Raw genomic sequence first — 17,302 nt, forward strand, 5'->3', positions numbered from 1 at the left:
TCATTACTTTCCATTGTGCTTTTATTTTTGTTGCTTTTCATTTTTTTATTTATTCATTAAAGACATAGTATGTCCTAGAGTTAAGAACACAGAATCCAGAATTACATTGAGGAGACTGCTAATGTGTGGTCTTAAACAAGATTTTTAACTTCAGTTAAAGTTTTAAACTTTGGGTTTTTTGCTTATAAAACGTGGATGATAATAGTTAGGCTTTCAGATGGTTTGTTAATGTGCTACTTTCATTCTTAGCACATAATAAATACTTAATATTCACTATTGTTAGTAGTATCTTACTAGATTGCTGTTTGTTTCAACGAGTGTCTCATCAGTTTTTCTTTCTCAATATTGTCATCTTCTACGTTATGACATTGATAAGATTCCCTCAGAACTGTTGTAATGCCATAGTTAGAATGAAAAAAAAATGCCTTAAGATTGGTCCTTGAAAATAACATGTTTATATATGCAGTAATTACAGTTTTCATAAACACCTGTAAAATAGTTAACTAGTAACCAAGATTCAGAGCTTAAATGATACACTCATTGTCAATGCCCAGGGAATGGAAGAACCCATAACCTCTGCCTCTGTTTCCAGCTTTGTTCTTACCTCCTGCTAAATGAGGAAATGTTAATGTCTTGACTATTCATTTTGTGAGAGTACCACTGAAAATTCTTAATCTTTTAATGTGATTTTAATCCATACCTCCAGTGTCTTTATTTTTATACCTTAATGTTATATCCTTTAAATATTTTAACATGCCAGGATTTGTTCACCAGTGTGATTACTGCAAAGCTAATCATATGACATAATTGATTTGTCTCAATTCTAGAAAAACCTAAGGTGGCTTTTCAGTGACTTTTTAAACTAATAAGCTTAATTGTATTAAAGCAGTGTTGAGCTCACAGCAAAACTGAGGGAAGAATACGCTGCTGAGATGTACCATCTGAATACGTGTACAACGGTCCCTACTGTCAACACCCGTACTAGAGTGGTGTTTTTACCATCATGCACCACACTGACACATTATCTGAAGCCCATAGTTCACAGTACAGCTCACTTGGTATCGTGCATTCTGTAACTTTGGTGTGTAAACATGTAATGACATGCAGCCATCACTGTGGTGTCATTCAGAGCCCTTTTTACCACCCTAACAATACTCTGTGTTCTGCCTAGTCATCCCTTCCCTCCCACCTAGTCAGCTGCTTACTAATGAAAACCCTTGAATGAACTACTTCTTATCCTAGAAGGTTTGTTGTTGTTACTGTGTTGTGTTTTGGGCTTCTTTTAGATCTTTGCTAAGGAGCTTCAGTGAGGACAAGCATGAACAAAGGGGCTTCGTACCACCCCTGTAATGGCATCTTGCTGGATCTTGTGCGTAGGGAGACAGACTCCATGTGTATGGGATGAAGGCCAGGCTGGCAGAGATAGCTCACCTAAATGCAAAAATAAACACCATCTCATGTCCAGTGTTGGTCCTGGGCATGGGGAGTGAGATATACTGCTGGTGGCAGTCCACAGGCCTCTCCTCCCTTCAACCAGGCCTAGAATTCTTCCCAGAAAGTCTAATCCAGAATTATACTTTTAAATATCTGATTGAGTAAAACAACTTTTGGCTTGGTCCTGCCCTTCACTCTCCCTTACATGCCATTGTCTTTGCCATGATCTTTGGAATGACAACTCCAGTGAAGGAACCTCCACTGGTCATACAACTATCTTTCAGCTTACCACAAAGTCAGTAGGTCCATGCAGATATGGGTAGATCCTATGGAAGGATGTGGACAGAGGCGAGGCAATAGTATTTTTGTGACTTTGTATTGTATGTGATAGAAGGTATTTGTGCCTTTAGCGTCCTTGTTAAGTGGGTTTTACAGTCTATAGGAAACCGCTAATTTTATTTGAATATATAATTCAAGGCACAATTTCAAACTTAACTGGTCCAAAATGAATCTTACTGTCTTCACCAAATGTAATTTCTTCTGCAAATATTATGTTCCCTAAAATCCTAGGCTTGACATCTCAGACTCATTTTTACTCTGTTATGTTTCATGATGGATACACAAAGCTGAGAAAGTTGAATAGAAGGACAAGAAAACTGAGATGTCATTGGAGTGCAGCACCCAAGTCCTGGAGGGCCCGGCCTTGGATCAGGCAGACCTTGGAGTCCCCTTGCTTGCATAGAGGCCCTGCTCGCCACAGGGAATCAGAACTGGGGAGGAGAGGAAGGGAAGAGGCAGAAAGGCAAGCTAGACTAGAGTACCACTTTACTGCCCACTGTAGAGTTGAGCGTTTCCTGTATTTTAAAAAGGATAACTCTATTGACACACATTGGCTCTTGTTTTTATATTAGAATACATTTTAATACTGGTGGGGTAAACTGTTTGTAATATATGTTTTTTTTTTTGCTCAGTAATATTGTAGGAAAATACTCTCCCCATCACTGTTATTTATATATATTAACTGTAATATTTTAAAATTTCAAGTATACATTTTTTCTTCTGGTGGTACTAGGGCTTGAACTCAAAGCCTCATACTTGCTAGGCAGGTGCTCTACACTTGAGCTACCCTAACAGTCCTCCTTTAAGCATACATTTTTAGACACAAAGTCTTACTATGGAGCTCAAGCTAGTCTGGAACTTGCTATGTAGCCCAGGCTGGCCTCAAACACTTAATCCTCCTGTCTCTATTTTCCAAGTTCTGGGATTACAGGCATGCACCACCAATGCCCAATTGTGTATATTAATTATCAAGACAGTTCAACCATTTCTTGTTCTGTCCATTATAATAATCCTATTACAATTTTTCTTTCTTTTTAATGCATCCAAAAGTCCTTTATTTACTTTTTTAGCTACAGCAACACATTGAACAGGTATGTATCTGCTCCTTTTCTGTAGTGAATGTCTCAGCTCTTTTCAAATGATTTTTATTGGATAGCCAAGGAACTGAATGAAGGAGGAAGTTTCAGTTACTATGCTGGTGGGAAGGAGTTTAGGGAGCTATGGTGCTGATTTCGAGAATATCAAAGTCAGGGTTCCTCTATCCCAAAACACAGAAATACAGCAATTTAAATATAGTGCAGGGTATAAGTTAGCGGTTCTAAAATCGATCCTGTATTATTATTTTTGAGGGGAATAATTTTCATCTATTTACTTACACGTTTTCTTGAGATGTGGGACATGATTTCTAACCACCCATTTAAAAGAATTAGCATAGTTTTTGCTTTTAAGAAGAGCTTTTTGCCCGGCGCCAGTGGCTCATGCCTATATCCCTACTCAGGAGGCAGAGATCAGGACAATTGCGATTCAAAGCCAGCCCAGGCAAATAGTTCGCAAGACCCTATCTTGAAAATACCCATCACAAAAAATGTTGGTGGAGTGGCTCAAGGTGAAGGCCCTGAGTTCAAGCCCCAGTGCTGTAAAAAAAAACAAAAGAGCTTTTTATATTTAAATAAGGCTTTAAAAACTGTATTGAATGCATTTCTTTAGAGTTAATAGAATCTTCTATATGGATTTTCTATGATAAGACAAAGCTAAACTAGTTCATATGCGTTTTTGCTTAGATATGAGATAGAGATGGATAGGGGATGTGCAGTTAGCATTTATCTGCTGTATAAAATGCAGCTTTATTTTGCAAAATCCTTTTGCCCCTGATTAGCATCTTACTGCTTTGTAGGTATGGGGCACATTCATTGGTGACACTCGTGTACATCATCGGCAGAAGCATCAGTACAGATGAGCAGATGACGGAGGTGAGTCCTTGATGTGTTGAAATAGGAAGGTGAGCCAGAAAGCACTTCCAATGCACTTGCAATATGCTTATCTGAATTCCTCCACTCTGTGCACCCACTGCTGCTGTCACAGCTGTTGAATTTCATCCTCCCCTGTGATCATGGAGGGCTGGCCTTTGTCCTCCTCCCCAGAGATCCTGCAGTAGATGGATGCAAACACTCCTCCCAGGCTGCCAATTACCACCCAGTCCCCAAATTTCAGTAGCACTTCAGAGCTTTTAGAAGAAATTTATTTATTTCTTCTTAGCACATAGAACCCTTCATGACCTGGTCCCTGCCTTACCCCTGACTTCATTTTGGCCACCTTGGCACCAAGTGTCAGAGAGCAAGAGAGACTGCCAGGTACAGCTCTGTTGTACCACTTACCAATTTTATTAAATTATTGTGTTTCATCTTTTCTGAATTTCAGAAGTACTGTACTTTCTTTCTAGGGTTCCTTCCTTATCCTTGACCTTGGTTGGATAATTCCTAATTGTCCGTTAAGATTCTGTTCTCACTGCCCATTCTAGGGGTTTTTAGTGAATGGATTTCTAGCCTTTCTGCCTCCACACACCCAAATCATCCTCTGAGTATCTTTCACACACTGCTTACCGCAGTGTATGGTAATCAGTGTGTTCATACATTTACTCTGTGAGGCCATCATGAACTCCTTGAGGACCGAGACCATATCAGCCACATTTGTGTTCTAGACTCTAACACAGGCCTGCCATGTCTTGTATTTTGCTTTCCTCTGAGCTGCATTTCTTCATCCACAGCCTTTCTCCACATGGGAGCAAACATAGCTCCAGGCTCACTGACCCTTGCCCTTGGTGCAGCTGGGTCACCTTCTCATGCTTGGAGCCATCTCTGCTCAAACCCCAGCACTGGGAATGAGGAAGGTGGGGTTCTGAAAGAAAAAAGAGATTACTATAGCCAGAGAGTAAAGTGAGGGGCAAAAGCAAATGCTTACAGAGACACACACACAAACACAGATGCAAACACATGGATACACACATAGACACACAGACTCAGATAGAAACACATAGACACAGAGACAGACAGACACATACACAGAGACACACACAGATATACACACGGAGGCATGCATACAGAGACACATACACAGACACATATAGACACAGAGACGTACATACAGATACATAAATAGATACATATACAGGCACACACATACAGGTACATATATATATAGACACATAGACACACATACAGACACACATATATAGACACACACAGAGACACATACAGACACAGAACACACACACAAAGTAAAACAAGAATGAAATACAAATACAACTTGTGCACACCCAGTAGTATAGTTAAAATCTGGAAGGTTTGTGGCAAACAAGTACCATATGTGGAACCCTTGGAAGTCCTTCATCCTGCTGAGATAACGTGCCATAGTGCAACCACTTTGGAAAACAGTTTCAAAACAAGTTAATCTAGATATCTAGGACCCAACAATTCCACATTTAATTTAATTTAGTTTTTTTATTGTTGTACTTGGGGTACATTGTGACATTTACCAAAGTTCTTACAATATATCATAGTCGACAATTCTACTTTTAGATTTTTACTCAAGAGAAATGAACCTATGTCTCTACAACAACTTGTATCTGAATATTCACAGCAACTTTATTCACATTAGCCCCAAACTAGAAGCCATCTAAATGTCCCTTGGTGGGTAAATAGATTAGAAAAATGGAATATAACCACACGGTGGAATTCTACCTTCAAAAAAGAGAATAATTAATTTTGCAATTTCAAAGCTAATATTTCATCCTTATACATCCTATATGCTCCCCAACAGACTAAGTGATTTAGGAAAATGTATTGATCACATTTCCATTTATTCAATGCCAACATCTAGAAGTGATTGTGCCAGCCAGTAATCTAAGGTCTTGGATTACATTTTTCACTCAGTTCTTACTGCAGCCCTAGCAGAAAGTAGTAGTGTGCTATAGACTTTAAAGATGACAGACTTTAAAATCTCTTTTCTTTTAACATCACGGATCATCCAGCTATTAAGATATAATTTGAAATCCAGTTCTCTGATTCTTCTACCCTGCCCATAGCCACTGTTCTCTATATCATGACTTAATATGATAAAAAGACAGAAATAAACAACCAAAAAAGAAGTGATTTTTAAAAAAATAATTAAAAATTTATCATATATAAGTAATTATTCTATATGAGTTATTTCAATACAAATGTATATGTAATTAAATAAGCAATTATACAAACAGAAAATACCTCTTTGTAGAAAAATTATAAAATTTTCAAATAGGACAAAACTGAGCCCTCTAAGCTAATTAATTTTTATCACACTCACATATCTGTGCACATATAAATATGAGGAAAATTAACCTAATCAGAAGACAAAAAGCTACAAATAAAAATGAAGCAGAGGAAAGGGTCATTATCAAAGTTTTTCTTACCCCAAGTCCCCCTGAGAGATAATAATACATATATTTATTTTTATATATATCATTCCATCTATATTATTTTAGTACATATGATTATATTAATTATAATGAATTATAAGTGTATAATATATTTATATTCTTGTAATATATAATATATAATTATGTTAAATATTAACTATATTAACATGTTATAGTAATACATTATTATATATTTTATATTTATATTTAATTATATATGAACACACACATATATCTTGACAGCAGAGAAAAATGAAATATTACCAATTAAAATGAATAAATATGTGTAGCAACACACATGAATCTCAAGGAGGCTGTCAGGAATAAAAGAAACTAGCCATTCCTGGGACATGATTCTGCTCCATAGTGACACAAGAGTACATGTGCTACTTCCATAGTGACAAAAGGACATGTGTATTACTCCATAGTGACACAAGGACACTACTACTGCAGAGTGACGTGAAGACACTATACTACTGCACAGTGACACAAGGACACATGTACTGCTGCACAGTGACACAAGGCAGAGTAGTGGCTTCATGGGACAGGAAGGGATGAACTGCAAAAGGGCCCTGGGGAAGTCTTTGGGCCATGGAAGTGCACTGGATCTTGATCGTGGCAGCTGTTTCAAGGTCTGTATGTGAATCAGAATTCTTGACTTGTACAGTTTAAGTAGATAGCTTATTGCATATATGTTATAAAATTATATCCCAATAAAGTGGATTAAAGTTCAGCACCAGGGCCTGGAGCTATATTGATAAGTACATGAAAGGGCTGTGAATAAGAAGGGAAATTCAGCTTTTCCCATGCAAATGAACAATAACTGCATAAAGGTCTTCAATGTGATCCTAAGCCCACAGAATCGTCAGTCATGAGAGGGAAAAGGCTGAATTATGAAAGAATCCTCTTTGTTTGGGTTTGGCCTGCCTGAGGCTGAGCTGTCAGGACTCTATGTATGGGGGAATTCCATGGGTGAGATTAAGATGAGGACACCCAGTAGAACTGGTGTGGAACCCAGTACGTTTTGGTATAAAGCTTATTACTCAGTTGGGATCTGGCTTGCATATAATACCGTGGCAGATGTTCCCATAACCAGATGTGTGACCTGATCCAATGAGAGAATTTAGCCAATGGATGGATTCACCAAAATTTTCTTTTTCAAAAGTTATTTCAAAATTTTTAACCAAGGGCTAGGGATGTAGCTCAGTGGTACAGTGCTTGCTTAGCAAGTGTAAAGCCCTGGGTTTGATCCACAGCACTGCAAAAATTTTTTTAACTGATACATGAAAATTATACATCTTTCCTCGGTATCTTGTGGTGTTTTGATACATGTATACATGTACACATTGTATAATACTTAAATCTGGGAAAACTCATCTCAATTATCTTATACTTTTCCCTGATACTGGGATTGAACCCAGGGCCCCCTGCTTGCTAGGCAACATTGCCACTTTAAGCTACATCTCCAGCCTGTCTTTTTTCTTTTAATTGAGTTTTGATAAAGGGTCTTGCTGCTACTTTTGCCTGACCTTGAAGTCTCAATACTACTGTCTGCAACTCCTGAGTCACTAGGATTACAGGCATGTACCACCATGCCTGGCTTTCAATTATCCTTTCTTTATGGCAAAATATTCAAAACCCTTTCTTTAGCTTAAAAACAATACAATATATTATTAGCAACTGTAGCTACTATACTATACAAAAGAACCGCAAACTTCTCACCCTCATCTAACTGTAACTTGGTACCCATTCGTCACATTTTACTAATGTCTCCCTCCCTACTACTCTCTCTCAAGTCTCTGTTAATACTATCCTATTTTCTGAGATTGTGTGGCACTTGTCTTTCTGTGTATGGCTTATTTCACTTAATGTAATGATCTCCAGTTCCATCCACGTTGTTGCAAATGACAGTATTTCATTCTTGTTATGGCAAAATATGCACCATGTGTATATATACCACATTTTATGGGTCCCTCCTCAGTGGATGATACTTGGTTGTTTCCATTTCTTAGCTATTGGGGGAATAGCGCTAGCCTGGACATGGTGTTTAGGTGTGGTGTTGACAGACTGGTTTCATTTCCTTTGGATATGTAGCAGCATTACTCAATCCTATGGCAGCTCTGTTTTTAAATTTTTTATACTGTTTCCCACAATGACTGTATTTTTAATTTACTTCCCAACCAAAAGTATGCAAGGGTTCCCTCTTTTCCTCATCTCTCCAGACTTTATCTTTTGTTTTCATAATAGTCATTCTTACTGGAGTAAGGCAACAATTCCTTGTGGTATAACTCTCATTTCCAGGATGAACTTCCTTTTATATTGTTATTAACCCCTGGTCAGACGTACAGTGGGAAAATGCTTTCTCCCCTTCTGCAGGCTGCTCCTTCATCCCATTGTTTCCTTTGCTGTGCGAAGCACATGTTGATGAAATGCCATTTGTCTGTTTCTGCTTTTGTCTCTTAGGCTTTTTGGCATCTTCTCCAAAATCCTTGTCTATCCCATAGTTCTGAAGCATTTCCCCTACATTTTCTCCTAGTAGTTTCAGTCTTACATTTCATCTTTAATCCAGTTGAGTTAATTTTTGTAATGGGAAACAGATAGGGATCTAGTTTCTTCTCCTGCACGTGCATACCCATTTTTCCCAAAACCATTTATTGAAAACACTGTCCCTTCTCCAATGCATCTTTTTAGCACCTTTGTGGAAGATCAGTTGGCTGTAAATAGATGTGGGTTTAGTTCTAGGCTCCTGACTCTACTTTGCTGGACCACATGACTGTTTTTATGCCAGTACCATTCTGTTTTAAATACTATAGCTTTGTAATACTTTGAAAGTAGGTTATGTAATTATTCCTGCTTGGGCTGGTGGAGTGGCTCAAGTGTAGAGCACCTCCCTAGCAGGCATGAAGACTTGAGTTCAAACACCAGTATCACACACACAAAAAGTAACCAATTACCTCCTGCTTTGTTCTTTTTACTCAATACTGCTTTGGCTATTTAGGGGATTTTTTGTGTTTCTATAAAATTTTAGAATTGTTTCATTCTAGTACTGTGAAGAATTCCATTGGTATTTTGATAGGGATTAATTACACTGAAGGTGTATGTTACTTTAGGTAGTATGGACATTATCAGTATTGATTTTTGCAAGGCTTCTTATATGTTGCAAAATATAAGATCTCTTTCCATTTCTTTGTGTCCTCTTCAATTTCTTTCATAAATGTTTTATCATTTTCATTGTAGAGGTCTTTCACCTCTTTGGCTAAATTTATTACTAGGTTTTTAAAAATATCTACTGGAAATGGGATTGCTTTCCTCACTTTTTCAGACAATTTGCTATTGGCATATAGCAATGCTGTTTTGTATATTAATTTTGTATCCTTCAACTTTGATGAATTAATTTCTTAGTTCTAGTAGTATTTCGGCAGAATCTGAAGTTTTCTAAATATAAGATTATGTCATCTGCAAACAGTGACAATTTGACTAAAGTATCCAAAAATTAAAATGAACATTTGTAAAGATACAAATGTTATATATCAGTATTAAACTTCAGAAGTTGCAAAGATACCTTTGAAGTACAAAAGAGGCTACTGTACCTCTGTCCACACATCTTGTGCAATATTCAATATGCATTCAGTAAATACTTATCAGGACTTACGATGTGCTTTGTAAATAGAGAAACTCATAAGGCAAAATCCCTGCCCCATGGACCTTCTATTGTGCATTTCCTTCTTGACAGATGCAGTCTTCATCAAATTGTCGTGGACATGGTGTCTCAGGGACAGTTAGGTGTACATGTTCCTCCTCATTGCAACCGTCATCGCTCTTTTTCAAACTCCTCTTGCTATTTAGCATGAACTTTGTTTTATTTTGTGTAAACAAGAAGTTAGGTTGCACTGATCAACTTCTCTGTCCTTCCAGCTGCAACAGTTTTTCAATAACATGTTGGAGGAGCAACAGAGGATCACAGTTCATGCCAAACTGCAGACAATAAAGAATGAAAATCTGAAAAACAAAAAGAAAAGTGCTAGAATAGCTGAGTGGCTCCAGAAAAACACATAGTGCATAGCTCCTTCCAGCAGGCCTCCTGTACATTATAATCTTGATTGCTAACAGTTTTGACTTCCAAAACTCTGCAAAAACCACATGTTTTGTTTGTACTTCAGTCCTGTTCTTCCTATACTGTCACATTTGGCCCCGAAGATCAGTGATTGCTGAGGATTTTGTCAACACTGCTGTATTTCTGAGGAACATTTTACTTCATGGTGGGTAATAAACCCACAGGATTTTCTTTAAATGCCTTACAAAAACAAATTTATCCAAGAAAGTCTTGCTTCTTCTGTTATGAAGGCCAATGGAATACTCAGTCATTGGCATGAATGAGGGAACACATTCTTTTCTGATGGAAATAAGGATTTGGCAATACTCTAGGGTTTATTTAGTTCAAAACTGAAAGAATAATGAGACCATAACATGACAGTGTAAAGAAACAGATACCAGAAAAGTAATATTCACTAGAAGACAAAGGAGTCAAAGAAAAACAAGTTTGAAAGAGGAATAGCAATTTTATGAGCCAAACGAAGTGCCTTAATGGTAAGAAATGTGCCTTCTCCCACCCACTGCTTTCACTCCCACCTCCCACATCCCACCTCCCACAGCACTGACTGCATCAAAGCCAACTTTGCTGTTATTCTACTTCGTGGAGTCATAAAAAGACAAATGATTATAGGATCTGCACAGTGCCCTCAGGATCGCTGCCCTAATGGCCACCATGGAGATGAAGGGTCTGCCCTGAAGCTCTTGTCTGTTCACCTATGGGATGACACTTTCAGCCTGCACTTTTGAGTGAAAAAAATGGTGTCAAAAGACAGTAGCAATTGTGTTGTAATCTGCAGGGCAAAGGAAAAAATCTTCAAATGAAGGCTGACCCGAGCATAATCCTTATAGTTATGCACTCAGGAGATTAAGTTTGAAATGTGGTTTCATTTGGCCAAATTGAACCTGTTTATGATGTGGACCAATTTTACTTTACTATTTCTATCAATGTCAATGTATGCAATTAGCTTAGTTTTGCCACACCTGATTAAAAACAGGAAAAGAAAGGTAAATTATTTTTACACTAAACTTTCTATATATATATAATTTAACCCCTTTTTTCTTTACACTTGTTTCTGTAGAATAGGGGGATTTGAGAGGGGGGTAGAAGCTACATGTCTCCAAACTATCTCAGAGTGGTATTGTAAACATTAATGAATATGCTGTCAATTAAAACTCCTTAAAGTTCTGAGGGAAGATGGCAGATTAGAAGTTTCCTTTGTGCGCTCCCTGAATGAGAAGAGGCAGGGTAACAAAGCACAGACTGTATTCCAAGGTGAGAAAGAGAAAGAGCATCAGGAATCAAGAAAGAGGTGATTGGACAGCTAAAAAAGTGTGGAGACACTGAAAGGTGATGCAGAGAACAGTAAGAAAAACAGTTTGCAAGTCCAAACTTGGCGCCCAGGGAGGAGGGGCAGCCAAGAAAAATCTTCAACCAGAAGATAAGTCAGGCAGCCCTGGTGACAGCAGACTGGCGGTCCTAGCCTCTGGAGAAAACCACAGTTCTCCCAAGCCTTCAATCCTGAAGGAGAAGCTCATTGCATTGCTCACATAGCTTAGAGTGCTACAGGTGTCTTCTTGAGAAAGTGTCTACCATTTGAGCCTGAGCTACTCTGGGGACTAGAAAACAACAAACACAAATCAGGGAGCCTTGGGATACTCTGCCACAATGCCTCACATTTCATGGAAGACGGTACATAAGAGGCAGTTGTGAAGATGGAGAAGGTCAGATGCAGACCTACTAAGATGTCTAAGCAACAGGAAGCTTGTACTATGAAGGGCCTGACTGTTGGTGGTTGTACCCTCTGTGGTAAGAGACTAACTCCTTCACCTGCAGATTACAGCAGAGGCTGAGAACTCTGAGCATGTGGCCGGCAGATTGCTTAGTCTCTGGAACTTCCTTCCTGTGGCTCACTCATGAGTGACAGAGCTATAGACTAGGTCTAGTGAATTACTGTATTTCCACAGTTTTCTCCCTCTCACAGAGTGGTTTCTGCTGGATGGGATCTGAACATGTTGAGACAGCACACAAACTGCCTGGCTCCCTGGGGTCTCCCCCTGCGGTGCAGAATTCAGTGCTACCTCCTTCCCTTAAGCTATGGCACGTTAAGGGGACACCCATCAGCTTGAATGTTTGTCACCACTGGATGCACAGACTGGGGGAAGGGGGATTTCTGGAGGGAGTGGGAGCTCCCAACCCACAGACTACAAAGGTTCTTGAGGCCAGAAGTGGCTCCCGGTAAACAAATGAGTGAACCTTCTAAAGCTTATATGCTGACAACATATGTTTGAGTGATCCAGGCCTAGGTCTGAATACAGTACCAACCACCTTAGGGCAGTTGCTTTTCTCCTCTTTGAGTAGTACTGAGGATTGAGCCTTTAAGAGAAGTCTGGTTACTAAGAAGCTCTGAATCTGTGGTCAGCATGTTGATCACTTTCTGGAGCTGATTCCATGTTGTATGTGCTTGACTGACAGGTGGAATTGAGGGCTCTGAGCTCAAGGCATAGAGATAGAGAATGGAAAGTCACCAGTAGACTAGATGAGGTGGAAAAATATCAGCAATCAAAGATAAGGTTGAGGAATTATTACGCTCAGATGGTGGTAAAGGAAAAAAAAAACAGTCATGTCAACAACTTTCAAGACTTCTGGAACATGACTAAGATCAAACCTACAAAATCTTGCTGAAGACGAGGAGCCAACATACAGACTAACTGCATAGAGAACCTGTTCACTGAAATTATACCAGAAAATTTCCCGAATCTAGGCAAAGACTTGGACATCCAAGTACAGGAAGCATTTAGAACCCCAAATAGACAAGACCAAAAAAGAACAATACACTCTTGAGCAGTCAGTGGGCCATCGAAGAAATGGGGGAGGGGGGATGATTTAAAAAATTCTTAATGAATTTTTAATTAAACTAAAATACAACTTACTAGAACATTTGGAATATGGGAAAGATGCAAATTTTCCTAAGAGGGAAGTGTATAGCTGAGTGTCAACTTTTAAAAAATCAGAGAAATCTCAAGAAAATCACCTAATTATGCACCTAAAACTCAGAAAAAGAATAACAAGTCAAACCCAAAATTAGTAGGAGGAAATAAACAATAAAGATCAGGGTGTAAATTAATGAAATAGGGACAAAAATTTTAAAGAATCAATGAAAAAAGTTGGTCACTTAAAAAGATAAAGAGGATTGACAAACCAAATTCTTTTCTAGACACATATGCCCTGCCAAAATAGAACCAAGAGGATATAAAAAACATAAACAGATCAATAACAAGAAATCTAATTGAAGTAATAAGACTCCCAATGTTGAAAAGCTAAGGGCCAGATTCACTGCTGAATTGTACCAGACCTTTAAAGAACTAATGCCAATGCCCTGAAAATTATTCCATAAAATAGAAAGGGAAGGAAAGATTCTGAACTACTTTTATAAAGCCCATATCACTCTGATGCAAAAACTGTACACACACATGAAAGAAAACTATAAACAAATTTACTTAATAAACAAGGATGCAAAAAATCTTAGTAAGTTACTTATAAACCAAATTCAACAACATATTCAAAAGACCATTCCAGGGATGCAATAATGCTTTAACATGTGAAAAGCAGTAATGTAACACAGCACACAAATTTAATTGAGGACAGTAATAACATGATCATTTCAACAGATGCAGAAAACGCCTTTGATAAGTTCAACATCCCTTCATGATGAAAACTCTTCAGAAGGATGGTCATACCTTAACATAAAGGTATATATGACGAACCCAAAGCCAATATCATACTGAATGGGGAAAAACTGAAACCATTTCCTCTAAAATGAGGAGTGAGACAAGGGTGTCCACTCTCCCCACCCTTATTCAGTATAGTGCTTGAATTCTTAGAGCATTAAGGCAAGAGAAAGAAATAAAAGGGATACAAATAAGAAAGGAAGAAGTCAAATTGCCCCTGTTTGTAGATATGATCTTATACAAGACCTTACAGTCTCAACTAGATAACTGTTAAACCTGATAAATACTTTGAGCAAACTATCAGGGTAAAAAATCAATATACAAAAATAAATACATTTTCTATACATCAATAATAAACTTGCTGAGGAAGAAATCAAGAAAAAACTCCCATTCATAATAGTCTAAAATATTTAGGAATAAAACTAGCTAAAGAGGTAAAAGAGCACTATAATGAAAATTGTAACACACTGAAAAGAGTTATTGAAGAAGACTCTAGAATATGGAAAGATATCTCATGCTCAAAGATACACAAAATTATCATTGTTAAAATGCCTATATAACCAAAAGTGAGCTACAGATTGAATGCACTCCCTATCAAAATTCTAATGATATTCTTCACAGAACTATAAAAAAAATCCTAATATTCATATGGGAGCAGATAGTCAAAGCAATATTAAGGGGAAAAAAAGAACAACACTGGAGGTATCACAACAACCAACCTCAAACTATACTACAGAACCACAGAAACAATAGCAGCATGGACTGGCAGAAAAACTGATTTGTTGACCAATGGAATAGAATGGAGGACCCATAAATAAGACTACAGCCAGCTGATTCTTGAAAAAGGTGCCAAAAACATATGGTAAATAAAAGACAACTTCTTTTATGAATGGTGCTAAGTTCTAATCAGTTTAGATTCCAGAGCCAGTAAATGTATTTTTAGTCTTCATTGTTGTGTTTCTGTTGATCTTCTGGCCTACACAAAAGCTAATTTTGTTTTCTTTTATTATGGTTATAATTATGTAAAAAACCTTTGATAAGTCAGAGTTGAGAAAGTTGAAGTATAAATTAAAAAATAAACTAAATGGAAAAAAACCTACAAATGGTGCCAAGAAAATCAGATATTCACATGTAGGAAACTGAAACTAGATCCCTACCTCTTACTCTGTATAAAAATTGACTCAAAATGGATCAAAAGACCTTAATGTAAAACCTGAAATGTTGAAAACATGGGGGAGACACTTCAAGATACAGACTTTCTAAACAAGATTCTAATAACTCAGAAAACAATAGTAAGAAGTGACAGGGGGAAGTCATCAAATTAAAAAGCTTTTGTATAGCCAAAGAAGCAACTACCAGAAGGAAGAGACAACCTAGTGAATAGTTTTTAAAAAACCTGTGTCAGCTATTTATCTTTCAGGGGATTAATGCCTAGAATATATGAAGAACTCAAAAACTAAACACAAAAAGAACAAATAATCCAAGCAATAAATGGGCAAATGAACACATAGTTTTCAAAAGAGATGTACAAATGACCAATTAATAAATGGAAAAATGTTTATTTTTAGCTATCAGGAAAATGCAAATCAAAATTACATTGAGATTCTATCTCACTACAGTCAATATGGCTATCCTCAAGGGGAAAAAAATACTGTCAAGGGTGTCAAAATAGGAATCCTTATGCACTGCTGGCAGGAATGTAAATTAGTCCAGCCACTATAGTAATCACTATGGAGTTCCCTCAAAAAACCCATAAATGTGAACTATCATATGATCCAGCTGTACCACGCCTGGCTATTCACCTGAGGGAGTTGAAGCCAGTATACAATAGAGATACCTGCACACCCATGTTTATGGTGGTGCTGTTCAGAATAGTCAAGTTATGGAATCACTCTAGGTGTCTATAAATGGATGAATGGGTTTATATATATATATGATATACATATATTATATATACATATATATCGGCCAATAAAGAACATGAAATTGTTTACAGTAAAATGGATGGAACTAAGATAGTCATATTAAGTAATCATACTGAAATTCTCATACTGAAATAAGCCAGACTCAAAAAGGCAAATATTGTATGTTTTCTCTCATATGTGGAATCTAGATTTTAAGAAAGGACATAAAAGTAAAGGGGGATTATTTGGAAGAGGAAAGGGCCAGGGAAAGTAGAGAGGGCAGTAGGGAGATGCATATGATCAAATGTGTTATATGCGTATATGAAAAGGTCACAATGAAACACACTATTTTGTGCAAAATCCATAAATTCAACAAAGTCTTTAATGGTGTTATATAAAGTCAAGGCAATATGATCAAAGGCTTTTCTTCCTTATTGCTTATATAAGTTAAGGTAACAACCAATTAAACCACAATACAAACGTTCACTCTGCATTCTCTTCATGTCATAAGAGGATGCTCCCTGAGCATCAGTGGGAAGCCATGGACTTTACCATGTGGACAAACCAAAGCACAGTCTACATACTTGACCATGGGTGATGGGTCAGGAGACTTTTTCTTTAAATTTAGAAATGTAAATTTTTAAATAAAATTTTTACTAGGATATGTTCATTATACAGGGGGGATTCAAAGTGACAATTCCAATCAGATTTATATTGTACATTGTTTACATTTCCCCCTAGAAATGTAAATTTTGAGCAATAAAATATCTCCATGCCTTCAAATAATTATGTGTAAGGTATTACTCTGTTTTTCTTAAACATGCATTCTGTATTTCCATGTTTCCTATGATAAGCAATGTCATCTTTCAGTTACCTTGTCTTCAAAGTTTCCTGTTGATTGCTTTTCTCTTCCTCCTCTTCTCCATTTCTCCTTCCCTTTCCTTCTCTCCGAGGATCTCCTGTCTTCCCTTCTGCCTTTTCTAGGACCTGTGCCTTCCCTCTGCATGGTTATCCTGCCTCTGTCCTTTACTTTCTATCCTACCTCCTCCAGGTCCATTGAGTGCACTTCAAGGCTGACATTCAGGGCCACAGGGGCTACCAACCTGGACAAATGGGCATGTAGGCAGGTCTGTCCAGCCTGTTTGATTAAAATTAAAGTCTCATTATATCTTGGCTTCTGTAGTAATTATCAGTGATGAAGCTGTTTCTCTAATCAAATACCCAAATATTTAGTGATATTTTCTCTAAATATGAAAGAGAATTTTAAGTAATGTACATTTTTCTTATTTGGATGAAGGCAGTTATTCTAGATGAGCACCAAATTCTATTATACTTTACATTAGGCTTATTATAA

The 17,302-nt window shown here is 37.4% G+C and overlaps 1 protein-coding gene across 5 annotated transcripts in view; it reads left to right on the forward strand.

Annotated features, from left to right (window-relative positions):
- Positions 1-17,302, forward strand: part of Lvrn (laeverin) — a 109,541-nt gene that overhangs the window by 64,738 nt on the left and 27,501 nt on the right. For 3 of the 5 annotated variants that reach the window (XM_020171569.2, XM_074056990.1, XM_020171568.2), the window contains exon 19: positions 3,668-3,743. In XM_020171569.2, the coding sequence (XP_020027158.2) occupies positions 3,668-3,743 (76 nt within the window). Of the gene's footprint in view, positions 1-3,667; positions 3,744-6,651; positions 6,864-10,138; positions 17,301-17,302 lie in introns of those variants that run through there. The other 2 variants (XM_020171566.2, XM_074056991.1) reach the window with 2 other exon arrangements.

Source organism: Castor canadensis, chromosome 16, assembly GCF_047511655.1.
Source record: "Castor canadensis chromosome 16, mCasCan1.hap1v2, whole genome shotgun sequence".
In the NCBI taxonomy this organism is placed as follows: Eukaryota; Metazoa; Chordata; class Mammalia; order Rodentia; family Castoridae; genus Castor; species Castor canadensis.